General features: G+C 48.9%; 2 protein-coding genes across 3 annotated transcripts in view; both read right to left on the minus strand.

The window, feature by feature from the left end:
• Positions 1 to 327: 327 nt before the first annotated feature.
• Positions 328 to 14764, minus strand: RCE1 (Ras converting CAAX endopeptidase 1). Of its 2 annotated transcripts, XM_048515120.1 has the most exons (8): positions 14438 to 14764; positions 13764 to 13866; positions 12775 to 12858; positions 11863 to 11941; positions 11091 to 11258; positions 10693 to 10764; positions 1891 to 1953; positions 328 to 1575 (listed from the first exon to the last, which is right to left on the minus strand). In XM_048515120.1, exons 1-8 carry the CDS (start codon positions 14566 to 14568, stop codon positions 1328 to 1330), a joined length of 948 nt encoding a protein of 315 aa, XP_048371077.1. In that variant the 5' UTR covers positions 14569 to 14764; the 3' UTR covers positions 328 to 1327. The 2 variants fall into 2 exon arrangements, with proteins under 2 accessions (XP_048371077.1, XP_048371085.1); XM_048515128.1 differs by lacking the exon at positions 14438 to 14764 and having other exon boundaries at positions 12775 to 12854.
• An 814-nt stretch (positions 14765 to 15578) lies between these two features.
• The window catches only part of LG01H11orf80 (linkage group 01 C11orf80 homolog), a 49600-nt gene continuing 43549 nt past the window's right edge, over positions 15579 to 21629 (minus strand). The window contains exons 13-16 of the mRNA XM_048504507.1: positions 20126 to 20224; positions 19495 to 19621; positions 16501 to 16775; positions 15579 to 15700 (exon numbers count right to left, since the gene is read on the minus strand). Coding sequence (XP_048360464.1) covers positions 15647 to 15700; positions 16501 to 16775; positions 19495 to 19621; positions 20126 to 20224 — 555 coding nt within the window. The 3' untranslated portion in view covers positions 15579 to 15646. The remainder of the gene's footprint in view (positions 15701 to 16500; positions 16776 to 19494; positions 19622 to 20125; positions 20225 to 21629) is intronic.

Genomic DNA, 21629 nt, shown 5'->3' on the forward strand with positions numbered 1-21629 from the left:
TATGCCACCTGGCATTGTTATACCACCTGTTAGCTGGCGTTGTACCACCTGCAGTCACTAAGAGGCTTCCTAACAGATGGCTGTTCATTAGAGTAATTTTTAATGCACTGTTTCACTAGCACAAAAATAAGGCTGCTGACCAAGGACGGCAGTTCTATCTAGCTGCTCCCCTAAAAGGACTTCGCCCAGGGGAGCCTAGACATGCGAATAAGCATCAGGATTGCTAACACAGACAGGCCTGTCGCAGAAGAAAAGGGCAACACCCCCAATAGCTCCCCCTTTGTGTTGAAATTTGATAAGCAGGAAGAAAGAGGCAGCACATGGAAATCTGGCACAGACAGATTTATATATGGGACAGCAGTTGGCTGTGGAAAATGATGGCTGCAGGCACTTAGAGATGGCCCTTTTCCCTGGACACCAACCCCACACACAACCACCAACCTCATGATGTTGCCTTGATTTAGGACATGACCATTTATAAGCCTAGGGACAGAAGAGTCTTATAGGCCATCTAGTCAACGAAGGAAATCAAGAGCTGCAACAAGGAAGTTTTTCTCCACATCCAGTAGACTTGTTCCCTGGTACTTAAGAGTACAACCTCTGCAAGAACTTATGCCCACGTAGGCAGGTCCCCCACAAAGTGAGCTACACCAGACAGACATCACTATGGTCCCGAAAGATACATCTGAGCCCATGCTATGAGGACAGGCACTATTCAACACTATTGATTTTGACCCCTTCCCTGCCTCCAAGGTTGAGCAACCTTGGCATATATGGCTTCTCCCTTTTGTGCTGCTAGCATCTCCAGAAGGTAGGTTAGACTGGAAAAGGATGGTTGGCCTACCCACTGAGCCTAGCGCTTGACAGGGCGTAAGTGTCTGAATGTGCAGACCACTGCATCACACTACATCTCCACTGCCCCCTACCCGAGGGAAAACTACTTTCTGCTGACCAATGAAGGACATAACAGCCTCATTAAAGTACTTTTAATAATAAAAAATAGAGCTCTTCGGGGCTGGGAGGAAAAGCCCCCAGGGATCTATAAAAAAGGGGCAGCTGGCTCAAGGGCAGAGGTGTGCAAGAACACCGGCACAGCTGCACATCAACTGTGATCCGGTTTGACCAATGGCTTCTCCCAGAATCACACAGGCACTGGAGCTGTGGGAGGTGGGCTCTAGTGCTTCATGGCACCCTCATCCAACTATGCTCCCAGCATGCAGCTACGCCCAGAAAGCCGTTTGAAAACCCGTTTTTTAAAAAAGTTTGCAGTCTAGTCTTCTGCCACTGTGTGTGCGAGGGCCAGGTAGAGAAAGGGTCCCTGCTGGTGTCAAGAACAGAGGGATAAGCTGCTGATGCTGTTGGCTGCAGAGGTCCACCTGGACAGGGTGCAGATGGGCAGGTGTCCAAAGAAGGCTGGGTCAGTCATGGGGTGCAGGAGGAGGAGGAAGAGGACCACACCCAACACATAGCAGAACACCACCAGAAGGCGCTGTGGGTGCTCCAGTGCTGCACCCACAGCAGGGAATCCAACGTAGTTGCAAAAAGAGTGGCAGAGGACAGGCCCAACAAGGTGCCCTGTGAGGGAAAGGAGGGAGAGAGGGCAAGAGCATTTTGAAATCGTTACTTAAAATCTAGACCTTAAGATTCTTTTCTCTCCCACTCTAGTACTAATAATATTTTGCATCTATATGTAAAATACGATTAAACAGGACAAGATGTTACTCCAACTGGACATCTGAGTTAAGGAATTTCTTATAATCTCTCTTTTGCAATACTTAGCCCGCCCGCCCGCCCCCCACCCACACAACTGCTTTCTTGGGGAGAAATTGTGTGAGCCCCTACCCTAAATTCCTCCCCAGTCATTGCAAAGCTATCTTCTCCACCACTAACCTGTTCTGATGAAGATGAAGGCTGTGTATGCTCCAAAGACCGCTGTGTAGGAGAACTGGAACACTGCAGGGAAAGACAGAAGCTGAGCTGGTGTAAGGAATTCCATAGAAGCAGAAATAAAAGGCTTTTTGGATGTAAAAGTCCGTTTATTAAGACATCTTAGAAAGCTCACGTACACGTAGTGGCAGGAATGACACTTCCCGCCAGAAGCACAGGTTATAACACCATTCACCCCATCCCCCCTCCTGCTTCCCATGGGAACGGAGTCTTCATCTCCTCCAAAGATAAAGTCTCCTACGATGAAGCTGGCCCATCGCCTGGCTGTGGAATGCACCTCAAGGTTACTTCACCATCAACACTATTGAATCCTTTTCACTCTGCCTCCCTTTAAGAAGACCCTCCCCCCCCCAGGTTTATGCGCGAAAGGCTGTGGAAAGCAGAAATAAGGGTGGGGGCCAATATTTTCGCTGAATAAACCCATTGATTATACCCAGAGGAATATCCCACCCAAGAGACTAAATATTGTAAGCCATGCCATTAAAGCCGAGAGTCCAGGATAGCGCCATCACTTCGCAGTGCTTGTGACCATCAATAATAGTCGGTGGGGCCTCTCCGCTGGTCGTAAGCCAGGCATCGGAAGCGGGAGCCTCCTTGAGCAAGCTGGAATGGAAGACAGGATGAATGTTACTAAGAGAGTTAGGCAAATCTAAGCGGGCAGTGACATCATTAATCACTTTAGTAATCTGAAAAGGTCCCACGCAATCTTTGCCAAGTTTGGAAAATTTATGCACGTCTCTAAGATTCTTTGTAGACAAATACACCCAAGAGCCCACACGCAGAGGGAAATCCGAGCGGTGTTTATCCGCTTGCAGCTTTTGGGAGTCCTTAGTTTGTTGTAAGGCGGTCTGGACCGCTTTCCATCCCTCGGCTAGGGATGAAATCCATTGTTGAAACTCTGAGGGTCCAAAGCTGCCGCTGGTAGTTGTGGCAACGCGGGAAGGAGCGACCAGACACAATTTCAAAGGGGGTTTCTTTGTACTGCTATGAACCGCATTGTTATAGGCGCATTCTCGCAAATGGAATAAGCTCGCACCAATTGTCTTGGTGGTAGTTGGTGTAACAACGTAAATACTGCTCTAGGGTTCTGTTCGCTCTCTCCGCCTCGCACTTCCACTTTGAACGCGGTAGGGGGCGGCGACGGCCGGGCGGCCCCCAACAACCCCAAAAACGCCTTCCAGAACTTTGAAATGAATTGGGGCCGGGTCGGAGACCACCTTTAACGGGCGGAATGGAGACGGTAAACATGTTGAATGAACAGTCGTCGCACAACTTAGGAGCTGAGGATGGAAGCACATGGAATAAAATGGGCTTGTTTAGAAAATAAGTCCACCACCACCCACAAAACCGTTGTTGCCATGACTTTCGGCAAATCCGTAATAAAATCCATGGAGATGACTTCCCAAGGGCGTGGAGGCCACCGGGAGAGGTTTCAACAGTCCACATGGGCTTTCCCGGGATGGTTTTGGCTTCTGCACAAACCGAAAGCAGCCCTTAATGTATGCCTCATCGTCCTTTGCGCATTGCGCGCCACCAGAACTGTCGGGCGGGCCAAATGCAGAGTTTTCAGAAAGCCAAAATGTCCAGCCGAAGCGGGCATCGTGGCAAGCTTCAAGAACCTGCTTATGGAGGGGAGGCATCGCATCAACATTCCCTCCGCCAAACTCCATTCTCCAAACGCAATTGGGGAGTCACCTTCTTCCTCGCTGGAGGTTCGAAAGCAGCCCCGCAGCTCCCCTCGAAGTTCCCCGGCGAGGGAAAGGAGAGACGAGACTGGGAATGGGGGGTGAAGTTGAGGAGTGGACGCTTGAGATCGGGTGACAGCGCCAGCCCCAACTGGGAGGGGGGGGAGAGAACAGTGCGGAATGTCTCTGTAAGGCAGTTCCTCCACCCCTCCCCGGGTAGGCTAGAGCTGGCCAGCCAGTTCTATTGGTCTTCTTCCGGGGAAAAAATGGACTGTAAAAGAGAAACGAGAAAAGAAATCGGGCCCAACGGTTGTTTTATGGACATCTTGAGGGGGGGGGTGGAAAGAGCTGCCAGTAGGTTCTTGGTGGATCCCACCAAACCTGAAAGGGGTGTTTAGCCCTCCCCAGCCAGTGGCGCCAAGTGGAGAGTGCTACTTTAATGGCCGCAGTCTCTTTATCCCCTACAGTCCAGTTGAGTTCAGCACCAGAGAATTTCTAGACAAATAAGCACACGGAACCAGCCTTACCATCTTTATTTTTTCTGCAACAGGGCTGGGCGCCAAGCAAGTTTTGTCCGGGAGGCATCCACTTGGAACCACAAACGGGAGATCTGGGGTCAGGGTGCTTTAGGATAGGTCTCGGTGGTAAACGCAGACCTTTAAGAGTTGAAAAGGCTGTTTGACACTCCTCGGACCAGGAAAGGGGGCCCCGGGCTTGGCGGACAGTGGATCTTTTACCCTTAGTGCGTAAGAGGTCTGTGAGAGAGGAGAGTCAGTTCAGCTAATTGGGGGTATAAAGTCACTATAGAAATTAGCAAAACCAAGAAAAGATTGGAGCTCTTAAGTGCTGGTGGGGGCAGGCTATTGAGGACTGGCGCCAATCTTAGCAGAGGGATCCATTTTCAAGCCCTCGGGCGTGATCCGTAACCCAAATAGTCAATGGAGGTTCTGCGAAAACAGCATTTGGGAGAGTTTGGCAAAGAGAGTAATTGTCGAAGCAAGCCGTTTCTGTAATACCTTCAACCAACCAATGTTTCATGCTCTTCTATGGTTTGTGAGTAAATCAAAACGCCATCTAAGTATACCACAACTCCTCTTTGTACAATAAATCATGGAGAACTCTCGCTGATAAGGGCCATAAAAGCCCCGGGGGCCCTAACACTCCTAACCCGAATGGCATTATCAAGTATTCAAACCGTCCAAACTTTGTGTTAAACGTGAAATCAAGTGTCTATAGCCTTCAGCAATTCTGACCCTGTAGTAAGCTTCCTCTTAAGTCCAATTTAGTAAAATGCGCCTTTGGCCGAAAGTGCATCTAAAAAAGGTCCTTGATCAAAGGTAAAGGATACGGCTTGGACAGAGAGACCGCATTGACGAGACTCCTCGATAATCTGTGCAAAGCCAGAAAGACCCATCTTTCTTTTACAAACAAAACGGGAGCAGCTGCAGTGTGCGTTTGGTAGTTCGCCGTATGAACCCAAGCGAAATGGTGGGGTTCTTATCCAAGAAGGCACGGAGTTCCTTCTCCTCATTGGGACTCATGCGGTAGATTCTACCTTTGGGCAAAGTTGCGCCTCTGGTTGTATATAACGCATTTTGCAGTCAGTGTCTCTGTGGGTGGCAACTGGATCGCATTCCTGCTCCTGAAAAACTCTGGCTACAACCATGATAATGCAGGTGGGATGCCATAGGAATCGGAGTAACTCGCTGAAGAAGCTAGGGAGGGGGGGTGTGGTCAGGATAAGTTGGGTTTTCCCCCAATTCATGTGTTCACCGCAGGGAGGGTCAGTGAATTTAAGATCCGTTCTTTCCAAATGAACTTTGGTTCATGTAATCAACAACCAAGTGGTACGCCTCCAAACTAAGTGGAGTGTTTGGCCACTGGCGCCAAAATAAAACTAATTTTCTCCAAATGGTCGTAGTACAACGGAGGAGAACCGGCTGTGTTTTGACCTGGGCCGGTCCTTCGCTCCTCGCCAAGGCCGCCGCCCATTTGGGTGAATGGTATGGGCTTAGCTAGGGAATTCTATCCAGACCTAGCTCCTTCTGCCACCTTAATGTCAGATTAAACAGTGGGAGCAGCCAGTGAATCGGCATACAAGGGCCGTAGGGCTATAAATGCGAGTGTTTAGCTGGGTTGGGCCAGAAACGCTTGGACAGTAATGGGAGCGCTTCGCCTTCACTCACCGCCAGGGAGTCGTCTATGTCCATGGGGGCTGGAAGAAAGGTATAACAGCCGCCTCCCTCCTCTGGTCAGCTTCTTCAATGACCGGGCTTAGACGAAGCCCGCCGGAGGCGGCGACCCGGGATTCATGGCGGCTTTGGCAGATGGAGGCGCTAGGCTGGAGCGAAGGTTGGTTTTGTTTCTCTAGGACAGTTGGCGGCTAGGATGACCTGGCCCTCCGCAGCAGCGTAAACACAATCCCAGTCTATGCGACGGGCGCTCAGAGGTGGTTTCGTAGGGGCGGCTAATGGCTTGCATGCGAGTGGCGGGTCTTTATGCGGCATGCCCTCGCACGAGCGCCGTGATTCCAAACGAGACGTACTTCACCTGGGACCCCAACTGGATCCAACTCCGGCAATAGTACGAAAGGAACCCGAATTAAAACACCGCTTTCACGAAATTTGCCGGGCCCACAGCATCCGTAGCGCATTCGCATTTCATGCTGCTTCCAGGCCACTCTTGTGGGAGGAGGAACAGCAGCCGCCGCACGTAACCACGGCAAATTCTGCAAACGCATGGCTGGGTTGCCTATGGTTGGATAGTTTTGATGGTGCGGATAGCTTCCATTCTCGGGCGCCTGGATCTCGGAAGCGCCTTTAAGTTTGGAGGAACAAGCGGCACCGTGGCGAAAGCTCCTCTATCTTGCAACTCCAAAAGAGTTTCAATGTAACCAATCCGCTGCTGCTCAATCCAGGACCGGAGCCGATGTCCCCGTATTTTTTCAAGGCCAGAGCGGTATAAACTGGTCATAGTCTTCCAAGTGCGGCATTGAGCTAAAAAATGAAGTAGGGAAGTTTGAAGCCGGTCCCATCAAACGGGCTGGTATCGGGGTCGATAGTAGCCTGCTCCACGGCTCTGGCGCTCGCTGGGCGGTGGGTTGGGCGCTGGGTTGAGCAGGTTGGGCAGGCAGCTGTTGTAACAAATGCCGGAATCGGGCGCTGGCATAAAAGGTTGGGCGCTTAAGTGGTGGACTCCAGGCACGCGGCCCTCTGGCTTCAGCTTGGATCAGTAACAGCATAGACCTCCAACTTGGGCTTCTCTGGTCTGCTGCCTTCCTTAGCTCCCTCTCCAACGAAAGCCAGCTCCCTCTCCCGCGGTCAATGCATCCTGCGCGATGCAGAGCAGCTTTTCCTCGCTCCAATTTAGCCAGTTCCGGTCTCCAGCTTAAGAGCTTCAGTGAGCTCGCCGGCGTATGCGCGAGGGCCTGAACGCTGCTTCAAGCGTCAAGTAAATCCAGTCTGGAGTGTTCCAGGACCTTTACTGCTGGACTGACAGATTTCTAAAGCGAAGGTTGTCGCTTGAGCGCATTCCGCACGGTCCAACTCGAAGCCGGACTTCTTTATGCTGCTGCCTCGGGTCCCTCTGCAGGTTTTTTCGCATTTGCTGCAACTGTGCCCCGCTCTCCTCCCATAGCTGACGCTCCCTCGGGTCCATGCTTCTTGGCATCTCGTGAAGTCAGCCCCACTCTCTCATCCCAGGTGGCTCCCTTCGGGATGGGAGAGGGAACAGATCCGGGCTGGGAGTGCAGGTTTCTTCGGACTCTTCGGCTGCCTGGAAGCGTAGACATCGGAGTATATCAGAAAGCCACCGGGTGGCTCCCCCGAGCACCTTCAGGCGCGGCTCGCTGGGTCTGGATCAGGGGGGGGGGTCCGACAGCATTGAAGACAGCACGGATACCCTCCCAATCCCCAGGTTTAGTCCCAGTATCCTTCGGATCGGGCCCTGTAAGCAGTGCTAATGGTGGTTCTTTGGGAGCATCACTAAAATATCGAAATCCAGGAATCGCTCAATGGGATTCCTGGGTTGCCGTGATGAAAGGTGGTCAGGCCCGCTCTCCATGCGACAGCGCTGCATCTGAGGTTTGTAATCTGCACACTTAAACGGCAGAGATCCGGGATCCACAGGCGCCGATCCATAGAGGCTACCCCAAACGTGCTCACAAGGAAGCCCCTATGCTTTATCGCCGGTCCCTCGCTCCAACGTGGAGTAAAGGGAAGACTCGCGGTTGATATCGTAGGGACGGGAAGAGCCACCTCAGCGAGGCCCGCTCTCCTGCCGGGTTCCTCCAGATCCAGAAGGGAAAGGTCGGAGCTCCTCTTTGGGGCTACCGCGACCTTCCGCGGTGAGTAACATTCAACCTCTCCATGTCAAGACACCAGAGGTCCACTGTACTAGGAATATATTGAATCAGATTCCTGCCACAATGTAAGGAATTCCATAGAAGCAGAAATAAAAGGCTACGCATGTAAAAGTCCTGCTTAATAAGGACATCTTAGAAAAGCTCATCACACGAGTGGCAGGGAATGACTTCCCCGCCAGAAGCACAGGTTATAACACCATTCACCCCATCCCCCCTCCTGCTTCCCATGGGAACGGAGTCTTCATCTCCCGCGCAAAGATAAAGTCTCCGCCGATGAAGCTGGCCCATCGCCCGGGCTGTGGAATGCACTCAAGGTTACTTCACCATCAACACTATTGAATCCTTTACAGCTGGGGAGCAGGTGAAAGGAGGGCAGTGCCCCCAGAGAGACCACGTCGTTCCATTCGTTCCTTGCATATGTCCTGGCTCCCTCCAAGGAGCTCAGGGCAGAACCCTTGGACAGTGTTATCCCTGCTTTCCACTCACACCAACCCTGTGCGGTGCATTAGGCGGTCATTGATTGACTGTTTTGTGGCCTTAGCAGAGATTCAAGCAGGGATGCTCTGGGCCAACATCCCAATCACGAACCACTGCACCAGGGACGTAGGTATAGATTTTTTATGGGGGGGTTCGGGGGTGGGTCCACCCCACACCCCTAGGGCATGCCCACGCCTCCCCAAGCCCCGCCCCCAGCCTAGCGCTTATAAAAGCAGCTCTCCAAGGCCGGGGAAGGCAGACTCCCCCGCCCTGCCCTCCCCTGCCCCCCACCAGCTGGGCTCCCAGCCGGCAGCTGGCAGTTCCTTCTGCCCTCCCCTCTGGGCAGAGGCATAGAGGGAAAATGGAGCCCAGTGCAAAATCTGAGTTTTGCACCCCCCTCCCCCCGGGCAGCTGCTGTGATGCTGGAATCTACCCCCAAACAGCATCACTTTCAATGGTGTTTAAACTAGAGAGCCCAAATTCTCCTTTTAAATCCCCCTTAAAGGGAGAATCTGGGGTCCCCAGTTAAACAACATTGAAAGTGATGCTGTTTGGGGGTGGATTATCCCCCACCATGAAACAGCATCACTTTCAATGTGGTGTAGTGGTTAAGAGCAGGTGCATTCTAATCTGGAGAAACCGGGTTTGATTCCCTGCTCTGCTGCTTGAGCTGTGAAGGTTCATCTGGGGAATTCAGATTAGCCTGTGCACTCCCACACATGCCAGCTGGGTGACCTTGGACTAGTCACAGCTTTTCAGAGCTCTCTCAGCCCCAACCACCTCACAGGGTGTTTGTTGTGAGGGGGAAAGTCAAGGAGATTGTAAGCTCCTTTGAGTCTCCTACAGGAGAGAAAGGGAGGATATAAAACCCAACTCTTCTTCTTCTAAACTGAGGACCTCATATTCTCCCTTTAAATCCATGCCAAAGGGGGTGGATTTAAAAGGAGAATCTGGGGAAATTTGGGGGGGGGGGGTGCCTGCTGTCAGGGGTGCAATTGTTAAGCTAGCAGCACCAAACGTTTAGGGCATCTTTAGGAGACTCTCCTAATGATACCACCCAGGTTTGGTGAAGTTTGGTTCAGGGTGTCCAAAGTTATGGACTCTCAAGATGTAGCCCCCATCTCCTATTAGCTCCCATTGGAAACAATGGAGGATGGGGTCACCCCCTTTGGGAGTCTATAACTTTGGACCCCCTGAACTAAACCTCACCAAACGTGGGTAATACCATCAGGAGATTCCTTCAAACAATCCCTGAAAGTTTGGTGCTGCTAGCCTAAAAAATGCGCCCCCTGCAGGCCAAAAACCGAAAAACACTATGTTTTAAAAACCCACAAACGGGTGGGCGGAGCTTCGGACATGAATGGGGGAGGGTTGAACCCGAGAAAAAAAAACCTTACCTACATCCTTGCACTGCACTATCACACTGGCTCTTACATCTACCCATCAGAATTAAAACTGTTTCTCTAAATTAGTTTAAGTGGTGTCAAGGAAAACTTTTAGGAATGAGGGGCCACTTAGATCAGGTTGTTGAACTTAGTCGGGTCAGGCCCTGTGCAGTGGTGGCTGCCAGGACTGGCCCCAGAATGGAACTGGGGGGAGGTGCCTAGACTCGTGAGCCTGCAACAGGGTGGGGTGGTTGCCTTGAGAGGGCTTATCAGGCCCGTGAGCCAGCTAAGGCACCCTTCTCCCTTGCTCTTGATCTGAACTGGGTGGTGGTGGTTTGCCTCAGTTGGCTCACAGGTCTAACAAGCCCCCTCAAGGGGCTGAATTTGGACCCAGGCCACATGTTTGATACCCCTAATCTGGATATTATGCAAAATGAGGAAATGGAATTCTGGACTGTACAATTTCATTCTGCGGAACAGGGAGGATATTCGCCACTGTATCTTTCTGTGTGTTGAAAACTAGCAAATTACAGACATGGCAAATTACATGGCAAAAACTAGCAAATTACAGATGTTATTATTCCTTATTATTGATTAACTTTTTATCCCATCCCTGCCTCCAAATGAGCTCATGGGACATGGTTCTCCTCTCCTCCATGTTCACAGAAGCCCTGAGAGGTAGTTTATGTTGAGCATGTCCCAAAGTTACCGATTGACCAAAGTTACCGATCGACAGGTAAAGATTTGAACATTCCTTATCTCTTAAAAGGCACCCATAACTCCTATCCCTTCCCCCAAAGTCAGCTTTTGTTCCAACAGAGCAAATGCTTTATACCTGCTGAGAGGAAGATGCTGGCTGTACTTCCCTGGCGAAACCGTAGCTGCTCAATCACATGGTGAAAGTGAGCTAGGAGGAAAGAAAATTGACATATTTAAGAGTATGGGCCAGGCCAAGCCTTCTGTGTGCTCAGCTGCTTCCCCCACCCAGTTACAGGATCGTAGGTTCACTTAGGGAGTAACTGGCAGGTGGCAGGGAAATTTCCTGTAGCCAGTTCTCCTGATTCAAACGGGGCTTTGAACACAAACACACACACAGCTTTCCTTGACTGGACCACTGGGCCTTGTGTATGCATGAGTAGACTTTTATGGCTCTCTTGTGGACGGACAGAAAGGATGAGGTGAGGGTAGGGCAGCCCCAACAGCAGTCATTCATGCAGAAAGCACGGCTCTCACCGACTCCGAAGAAGAGCGGGCAAGTGAAGATGGCGGGTCCCAATCCTGTGCAAGGAACAAGCATCGGCAGCATGCAGGCGCGGAACACCAACTCCTCTGTGAGTGGTGCGATGACCTGGTTGCGGAGCCAGCGCATGTCGGTCAGACAGAGCACCCAGAACTGGGGGTCTGGGAAGGGGGAGAAGCAATGTTAGCAACAGCCCACCCTTCATGGCCTCTCCAACAGGATCGCTGTAGTACCTTTTTAGATGTCAAACAAGACTGTCCTACTGGGAAAAGTCACCAATTCCTGCAGTGTTTCCATATTAACAGAGAGAAGAGTATCTAAGAATAAGGGTGGATGCTTATACCACTCTATTGGATTTAACCAACCCCGCACAACTTGGCAATGTGTTTAAAGGAACTGGTACACTCAGCAGACAAGTTCCCATAAAAGGACAAAAGTTTCCCTTAACCAGAAGCAACCAATCTAAATGGCCCTGACATCAGAACCTGGATGCTAAGCAGGGTTGGCCACAGTTAGCACTTGGGGTTGCTATGCGAAGGAAAGAAAATTGCCTCTGCTCATCTCTCGCCCTGAAAATCCCATGGTTCTGGGTTTATTGTGAGTCAGCTGCAACCTTGCACATTATTACTATGAAAGGACAAGCAGCTACCACTATTAAAAGCCGCATGATGTCATAAGATGAGGAAAGGATGGCGGAATGGCTGTTGTTTGAACAGCCTCCTGCCCTCTGAGTACCCCCACACAGTTCAACCTTCATGGCCTTACCAAATGCAACCTTTAAACCATCCACCAGGTCCCAAGGGCAATCCATAGACATCTGGATAAGGGGGCCAAGGAATAAGACCTGCAGGAGGAAGCACCAGGAACATTTTCACACACACACACTGCATTTGAGTTTCCCAAGGCACGAGCCAAAAACATTACATTCTGAAACCACCTTGAAGCTATACAAGTCTAGATCTAGTGAGTGATTGAAATGGAAGCCTTTTAGGAACTCTATATACACTGGGGTGCTGTGTGGTTTCCAGGCTATATACACTGCTTGGAACTCCAAAACGAAAGAAAAGCAAGTCTGAATGGTTAAAAAAACATACATTTCTTGTGTCATTAAATCTGGGTTGATATACAGCAAAACTAAACAAAAATTCAGTAAGCTCTCTGAAGACTAACAAAATTTATCCCAGCATTAGCTTTCATGATCCAGAGCTCACTTTATCAGACACATGAAAGGTGTATCCAACATATATACAGTTTGTGCAGTCAGATCAGTTGGAAACATATGCTGAAATAAATTGTTAATCTTTCAATTGCCATTGTGTAATTTTACTAAAGCAGACTAACACGCCTACTGCTCTAGGATTATTAGACAGTCACTTTTAAAATATTTGCCAGAATTGAAAGTTTTTAAAGAGAGGCTGGATGGCCATCTGTCAGCAATGCTTTGATTATGTGTTCCTGCATTGCAGGAAGTTGGACTCGATAGCCCTTGGGGTCCCTTCCAACTCTATGATTCTATGAAAAGCAGGAGGACAAAATAATATTTTTAAGGAGTACTGCAGATGTTTTCAGGAGCATAGCCAATTACACAGACTGCCACTTAGTCGAAGAAAGTCAAAGAGAGCTGGGGGCTTAGGTTTGCCTGACAGGATTGCAGCTAAGTACATAGACCTCACTTACCATAGTTAACAGCAAAGGCAGCAGCATTGCTGGCAATATGCCCTCCAGCCGAAAGCCCATCAGAGCAAGAAGAGATGTACCTGGCTGAGCAGAAGAGGAGATGCTGTGATCAATACCTGGCAAATACCTCCAAACACGCTAATCAACCTGTTCAGTTCTGCTCAGTTTGCTGCCAGCAGAGAGCACCACACTACAGAAATGAGCGACTGACGTATATCAAGCTACATCACTGGTCCATCCAGCACAGAACTGTTTCACAATGGAGTGGCAATTGATAGCCAAAGTCTATTATTGGGTAAGTGAAGGCTAAGCCTAGAATAAACTTGTAAAATACTTCTTCTATATCATCCCACCTATGTTTATACTTAGAAGTCATTTTAAAAACCTATTTTGTTCGTGAAAGCAACTTTGCTACATCACAGTAGCGGGCTTGAAGCCTGGAATGGATCTTCTTCAACTCCTACGCTCTAATAAAACCCATTTCCCCTCTGTTGCTTGTGACAAGATCCAATGAACAGAGAAACTTGGGACAAATTTATTACACCCAAAGCACATGGTCAACCACAGGCCTATAGATGCTCTGGTTCTTACACAGTAGAGAGTTCAAGATTACTTGAGCAATCAAGCCAATCCACACTCTGCAAGGGAAGATAAATCCCCCTAATCTACACACCACCAGGAAAATTCCTTTCCAACCTCAAATGGTTTTGTTTGCATTTATGGTCAAAGCATTCCTTAGGAAATGTAACTGGGGACACCACTATTACCACCCCAATACACAAATGCTGTCTTGACAGTCCGTGAAGGGTGGAGAATAGTATTTTCATGACCCCTGTGAAAGACAGGCAACTCACCCCAAAGAGATCCTTTTCTAAAAATAAAAGGGCATGAGAGCTTCCCAAATAAAAAAACACAAGATAGTATAAGCTGTCATAAATCTCCAGAAGATTTTGGCCAGGGATTTCTGGGCCCCGTTGGATAACTCTCACCTTAACACCTGTCACCTCTTTCCAGACCCAGATGAAGATTGGCGACATGCAGGACACAATGAGGACGCTGGTGAATCGGCGTTTGATGACAGCAGGGTGGTCCCTGGAAGGAGAGAGGTGCAGTGGTGGATGCTTACAGGGAGGAAATGGGAGAGAGGCTTTCTCTTCAAAGCAAGCATAGTGGGATCAAGCCAGAATCTCAGCATTGGTGTGACCAAGGAGCATAGCTGCCACTGACACCTGAAAATGACAGTAGCTCTGCAATTCAGGAATCCTGGCTGTGTGAACAAGTCCCAAAGGAAGTTGGCAACTGACCTCTAACCAAGCCCGGCCTCCCCTGACCCATTTCCCCCCTGCAGTCATGCCTAACTTTCCCACTGCATGAAAGCGACTGGAATTAGGTCAACTGCCTATCTCACACGGGCTGCGTATATTAGTAGTGGCGGAGAAGGAGCAGGTGGGCCGCTTTGCACCCCGGTAATGTCCATAGCGGAGGGGTCACTCTAGTCAGGGACCACCCCACTTTTCATCTGTGGGAAGACAGGTGTTTTCCCAAAGGAGGGGCGCCATACTGCAGGCTGGGCCGCCCTGGGCTACGCGTCTCACCTGGCCAGGTAGATGTCCAGGTGGGCCTCCCCCAGGCAAGAACATAGAATCCCCCCTCCGGGTCTCACCTGGGCAGGTGGCTCTTCCAGACATAGAGGCTCCCCACGTAGGAACAGGCCAAGCTGAAGCAAGAAAGCAGCGAGGCCCAGCAAAGTCCCGAGCTCGACTCCCCCGGCCCGGCGCGCACCTCCTCCGACATTGGAGCGCTGGAGGAGCCAGGCAGGCAGGCAGGCAGGGCCGCGTGGAGGATTTCCCCGCCTCCCGGCCGCGGAAAGGGAGGACTCCAGGCCGGCAGCCTAGCGGAGGAAGGGGCTGGGGAGGGCAGGCCGGGCCCGCCGAGCGGGTGCAGCGGCAGGCCCCCACCCGCCTAGGCGGGGACTCCACCCCCCGATCTCCCCCGCGATCATTTCCCATTGCAAGCTCCACCCCCCCACCCCCCCCGCGGGTACACTGGCCGCCTTTCCTTCCAGTCGCCCGGTTGCGCGGCCGCCTTCGTGTCCTGTCACCTCCTTGCAAACGGAATTATTTTTCATGTCATTAATAGGCAAGACCTGGGAGGCGAAGACGCCGCCGCGACGCTTTCCTTTTAAATAAAACTCCTCTGTTTTAAAGCTTAGCAAGGGTTGCAGCTGCAGAGGCTGTACATGTTATATCTCTGCTTGACACGCGTCTACGTAAACGAAGGATCTTCCCCTATATCTACAGAAGAAGGCGGGTAGACACTCCGTGTTTTTGCGTAGTGCAGCATCTGACCTCGGCTTTGTAACTTTCCTCTTAAAACTTGGTAACTTCTTGGAGGTAAGAGCAGCAAAATGTCTCTCCTTCCCCGCTTTCTCTCCCTGCCGTACTGCAATTACGGCAACCCTCGGTATGCTACTCTCCTTGCGTTTCTTGGGTCATTCCGCACATGCAGAATAATGCACTTTCAAACTGCTTTCAGTGCTCTTTGAAGCTGTGTAGAATAGCAAAATCCACTTGCAAACAATTGTGAAAGTGGTTTGAAAACGCATTATTTTGCATGTGCGGAAGGGGCCCTTGACATGAAATGCCATCTTGCTGCTGACCCATAATCCTTTCCCTCTAGAATCTGCGCTATTCTGTTATAACTGTGATTATTCTTCGTTTATGGGAAGTTCCTGGGTCAGTTCTATGAACTGCTCCTTAATGAATCTTTGGAACAGAAAAGGCAGAGCTCACTAACGATTTTCTTCCAATTTTTATTGTTTACATTCCAAAACACACAATATTCTAATGCCACGTTCATATGGGGACTGTTTTCAGGATGTCCAATCAGACAAATTTGAGACTTCCTGGTTCCAAACATCTTCATTCTGCAAGACAGCAAAACCATGCAAGCTATTAGGGTACGGAATCATCAATTTGCCATCAATGGGCCTGGGCCATGGAAGCCCTTCCACAGCTCTTGCTAGGCCCAGAGAAATGACGTTTGACGGACAGATCCATTTAAAGAGCACAATGTCAGTCTCCGCTCACCACTGCAGACAGGGTCCAGAACCCAGTCAGCTGACCTCCCCCTCATTTGTCCAGTGGCAGACCCAATGAAATAAAACCCTCTGTGTGTAGTGTGGATGCCCCCCCCTCCGGTCTTTGTTTAGAGTTACCCTGTTGCTCTAGTCCAGTTCCTGGCCCTTTAGCAGCCTGACATTAAAAAATTTACCGCTGCATTTTCCTCCAGAAAAATTGGTGGTCACTCTACTGCTACCTGGTTTATAAAATGCATGTTAAGGGAGCTCAACCCTGAATGGCTGGAAGGCCTTCATCCCAGATTTCAAGAGGTTGGCTGTGATGTGCTCAAAAAGCACGTTGTTATTTTACATGTCCCAGACCCTTGTCTTATAAACAGATCCTGGGCTGGGGAATTTCAACTCCAACTGAAACAAGTGGTGTCAAGTTCTGAAAACTCTGGATACTGTTTCTCAAATTATTCTGCAAAATATCAACAGTTGCACCTCTTCCACTGGTCCAGTGCATGGCCCTGTTTTGTAGATGGGGATATCTGAGGAGTTCAGGGCTCTGGCTACTGGTGACTTTTGCTCCCCACATGGTGTTCTCAGAGCTTTCACATGGCTTTTCATTCTGCACTCATGACACAGAATGTTTCTTGACTAACCTGACACAGGTACTCATCTCTGTCAGCTGACAGAGCTGAGGTGCCTCCTTTGCTTTTGCTTGGGAAAACATCCGGCCTAGCTTTTGTAGGATGTGAACAGGAAGAGTTCAAAGTGGTGCCTGGTTCTGCTAATAGGCCAGTGTTCTTTCCACTGGTGGCCACTTTCCTAGAAGTGTTTGAGCCTCTGAGATCTTCCCAAGAAAGCTCTTCCCATGTTGGCCTCCTCCTCTTCATTTGGTTCATTTCTTCAAAGTCCAATCTGTCAGGCAAAAGTCCTGCAGAACACAGAACAACACTTGAGCATACCTGTGAATATTCTGTCTGGACACAGAAGACGATGACACGCATCCTGACAGATGAGCAACCTCCTCCCACCATCTCGTGAGAGTGGCGTCCTATGACCAAGAAAGATGGCACTCCCCTTGGATGCACATGAATCCACAGTGCCCAGGTGCAGACACAGGAATTCACAGCACTCCAACAGCATGCAAGATCACATCAACCAAACAGTGTAACAGGCTTGTTTGGGGAGGGCTCATGGTTTAGTGGTACAACATCAGTTTGGCATGCAAAAGGTTGCAGGCTCAATCCCTGGCATCTCCAGTTGAAAGGATCAGGAAGCAGGTGATATGAAAGACCCCGTCAGCCTGAGAACCTGGAGAGCTGCTGCCAGTCTGAGTATACAGCCCAGTATTGACCTAGATGGACTAATGGTCTGATTCAGTATAAAGCAGCTTCATGTGTGTTATATCACAGGATAACCAAGCACACACACCACTCGGATCATCTGGTGGATCTTCACCTTCTGAAACCTTCAGTAGGTGTGACGCCTTTTAAATAATGTCTTAATGTTTTACCATGTTGTGAAGAAAGTGTACATATTCCTTTAAATTTACTTAGAGATCATTTATCTTGTCTATTGGGTCTTTTATGAGGCAAACTATTAGGTCTTGCTAGGTTGTTTACAATGCAGCCATTTGGCCCTCATTAAAGTTGTAAACTGTGCTTGTGTTTAGTGTAGGTAGTATGATTCTTTTAGATTAAGGAATTGGCTTTTACAAGGCCATATTCTAAACCGGACAAATAGGTCTTAATTGCCAAGAATGCTCAGGTGGGGGTCATCTCCCTCATTGACTCTATTCGACACCCAATTGGTTAATTACTGATCAAATTATCTAGATGAGCCAATTCTATAAAACCCTTGACACCATTTTCGGGGGATTGATTCTCAAGGATTTAAGCAGCCCAAGGGACAACTAACCAAGGCACCATGGAATGCAGAAAAGCAAGGAAGCAAAAGGTTAATATTTCAGTTGTTGGAGTTTGACTACCTTTCCATGACTTACCCAACCCATTGTATTGAAGGAATCTGCTGCTGGCTTCTGTGGTGCATTTTTCTCCCATCATGCCTATTTTTATTACATTTTCATCTTAGAAGCCAGTTCTGAATGATTTTTGTTGCTGTGGATAATTTGTGGTATTTTATGCAAAGTTTCCATAAGCACCAACTGGTGCCAACGTTGGTTTGAGGTCATCATGTAAATAAAAGTATTATTGATCATTCAGACTTCACTACATTAGCTGCAAAAAAGTCACCTATTGGATCTTCAGGAGGCACTGAGAGTCAGAGAAATCTGTGGAAGAGCCAGAAGAAGCAGGTATCTAGAATCTAAATTAAGTACCTCAAGGACAACGTTGCACATGCCTGTAGCTGTTGTCTGTTGAGTGGTCTTCTGTGCAGGCACACATTGGTCTGCACACGCACAGGCCTACCATGGAGACTAATCAGCTTTTTTAAAGAGATCACTAGAATGCTCCCTTCCTCTCCCCTGTCTGAATTTTTCACACCCAAACAGACATGGGGTATAGGAGGGAGAAGGAAGCATCCCCTTCAGTTCTTCAATGGCCGCTGCAGACCAAGACCCACATGCAGCGCATACATTGTGTGTTGTTGTGTTTCAGTTCATCCTGATGGCACGACAATCACATAATCATCTCAGAAATGCCTTCCTGGAGGTTGGGATCTGTGCTCTGTGCAAGTTTGTATGTAGTTTCGTCTTCAGCACCGTATCCTAGTCTCTGAGGCAGCAGAAAACAAGCTTGCTCCATCTTTGACATGACATCCCTTCAAATATTTAAACATAGCTATTATGACCCTCTTAACCTTTGCTTCTCCACACTAAACATCCCCAGCTCCCGAAGTCTCTCTTCGCAGGACATGGATTCCAGATCTTTTACTATTTTGGTTGCCATCCTCTGGACATGTTCCAGCTTGTCACTATCCTTCTTAAATTGCAGTGCCCAGAACTGAACGCAGTACTCTAGGTGAGGTCTGACCAGTGCAGAGTAGAGTGGTACAATTCCTTCCCTCGACCTAGAAAAGTGTCCTCTTTACATGGTGATGGAAAGAGAAGTGAAGGGAGTGTTCCCTCCTCCCTCCTGGACCCTGTGACCATTCGGGCAGGAATTTTTCCCTCACATCAGGTGGAGGGGAGCGCTCAGGAGAGTGCTAGTGATTTTTTCAAAGAAGCTGACAAGTCTCCTTCGTGGCAGGTCTGCACAGAAGGCTATGAAGAGGAACATCAAGATCTCTTTGCTTGTCTTTTTACTCCATTACATTTCTACTTACCTTCGACTTCAACAACATTTATTATTTTTTCACAAAACATTATAACATCAAAAGAAAAAAGATACAGGAGAAAAGATAGTAAGATAGTAAGTATAGTGAAGTGAAACTGGGGCGGGGGAGGGGAAAATGAAGAGGAAGATTCTAAAGCTGAGGACAGCTCACACTTACTGACCCTAGATGTTTTTAGAACCAGCAGGTCTAAGCTAAGTCCTAGCTAATTCACCTGTAAACTCTGAATGTATCCATTGCTTCTGGAGAAACCAGAGTCTGTTCTAATGCTGGTAAGCACCCCTTTCAGTAAACTGCAGTAGGGAGCTTCTGCAAGCTCCAACCAGTTGAATCGCCGGGTTCCCCAGAAGACTCACCTTCTCCTTTACAGCTTTCCCCTTGTTCTGAAGCACCAGAACTAACACAAGTGCTTGAATGCTGATCGACAAAAGGTAAAGCACAGTCTGTGGTCTGCTGCTCTGCTCCATCGTTGTTAGGCAATGGCTGCAGAAAAACGACGAGACCTAAATTACATTCATCCAGTGACCAACCAGAAGGGTCAAGAAACAGGGCAGAGGTTAAGTGCCTTCCCCCAGACACTTTGCCTTTCCTCATTAGAAAGGTGCACTGTCCCCTTAATCACCTTGGCTGTCCCCCTCTACATTTTTTCCCAGCTCTGTCTTGTTTTGTTTGAAGTGCAGTAACCACAGCTGCACACAGTATTCCAAAAGAGGCCATATCGTCAATCTGTCCAGTTGTGTTACAATAATGGCTGTTTTATTATTATATCCTTTTTTACAGAAAGGAAAAAATGAGGCTGAGCATGTTGACTTATCACCACAGCAGATCACCTATCAATAAAGACGACTGAAAATGTTGCCTAGGGCTCTGAGCAGGACTTCAGAATAAATAATTTTAGTGGGAGGTGGACTTCTTGTCTGTATGTAAGACGGACAAGGAGACAATATAAGGATAGACAGCGAAGAGTGCTGAAGTAGAGAAACTTGCCTTGCTGGAGTCACATGTGCTGCTGGGCCTCCGTCGTTGTAGACTGACTTTGTTGAAGGTCTTCTTAGCTATTGCCACAAACTGCTGGGTATCCGCAACCTATGGAAAAAATGATATGTATTGCCAAACAATGGCATGTTTTGATCCCCATTACATCCAACTTGAGTGAGAAAGAGTTGGGAGAGAGTTGAGAGAGAGTTGGGTTTGTGAGAGGCGTGATGACCGCATGGTGACTTGCCTGCCTGGTGCGAAGGTTGCGGATGTCACGCTTCGTCTAGATAGGCTTTTAGACAGTGCTGGGGTGGAGTCAGCAGTTGTGGTCCACATTGGCACCAACGACATTGGGAAATGTAAGCCGGAGGTTCTGGAAGCTAAATTTAGGCTGCTAGGAAACAGGTTGAAGTCCAGGACCTCCAAAGGGTGCAGCAATTCTGCCAGAAATGCCCCACTACCCGTTCCACAGCGCCCAGGGCGAGAACTAGGGCAAAGCTGGAGAATACAGGGTCCTCAATGCGTGTGGTTGAGAAGGTGGTGTAGCAAGGCATGAAAGGGTTTCAGATTTGTCAGGAACCTGGGGAACCTTTTGGGACAAGGTAGGCCTGTACAAGCGGGATGGAGCTTCATCTTAACCAAAGAGGAACCAGGCTGCTGGCGGTCAACATTAAAAAGGTGGCAAGAACAGCTTTTAGAAGCGCTGATCACTGGGGAAAGCCGACCCAGGAGCTGAGGTGACTTCGGTTGGAATACAGTATCTATGGGGATGCAGACAGAGAGGGAGGTTTTTCTAAATCAACCACATACAAGCGAGTGAACATAGCAATGTGCATGTGACAAGTGGGATAGTGTCTACAAAAGACTTGAGGGTAAAAAAGCACATAAATCCCAGAGTTAAGGACACAGAGAACCCAGGGGGTATACAGGTGTCTCTATATGCTAATAGTAGAAGCATTATCTGACCTAAAATGGGGAGAGCTATGAGGTACAGAGTTTTTGAAGGAGGACTTTGATATAGTGGGCATTACAGAGACATGAGGTGGAATGAGGAGGAGAACCAGTGGGATGCTGTTATACCAGGCTACAGGCTCTATAGGAAGGATAGGACAGGAGCACGATTGGGTAGGAGTTGCCTTACATCAGCAAAAGAGAAGCATAGTATCACATAAAATAGACAATGCAAGGGGGAGCTGGTTCCCCTACAAGGAATCACTGTGGATATCAATACCAGGTGTGAGAAAGGACAGTTTAATATTAGGAATATATTATCGTCCCCCTGACCAAAGTGCACAAGAGAGGATTCTGGAGATGGAAAAAGAAATTAGAGAGGCCAAATGTAAAAACACAAAAATGTAGTGGTAATGGGTGATTTTAACTATCCCCATATATAAACTGGAAGAAAAATGCATGTTCAGGTCATAGTAAGGAGAGAGCATTCCTCTGGACTAATGCTAAAAGGACTGTGGCTTAGAGCAGATGGTTGTGTGGAACCAACCAGGGAGAGGTGATC

Source organism: Sphaerodactylus townsendi, linkage group LG01 (assembly GCF_021028975.2).
Source record: "Sphaerodactylus townsendi isolate TG3544 linkage group LG01, MPM_Stown_v2.3, whole genome shotgun sequence".
Taxonomy (NCBI): Eukaryota; Metazoa; Chordata; class Lepidosauria; order Squamata; family Sphaerodactylidae; genus Sphaerodactylus; species Sphaerodactylus townsendi.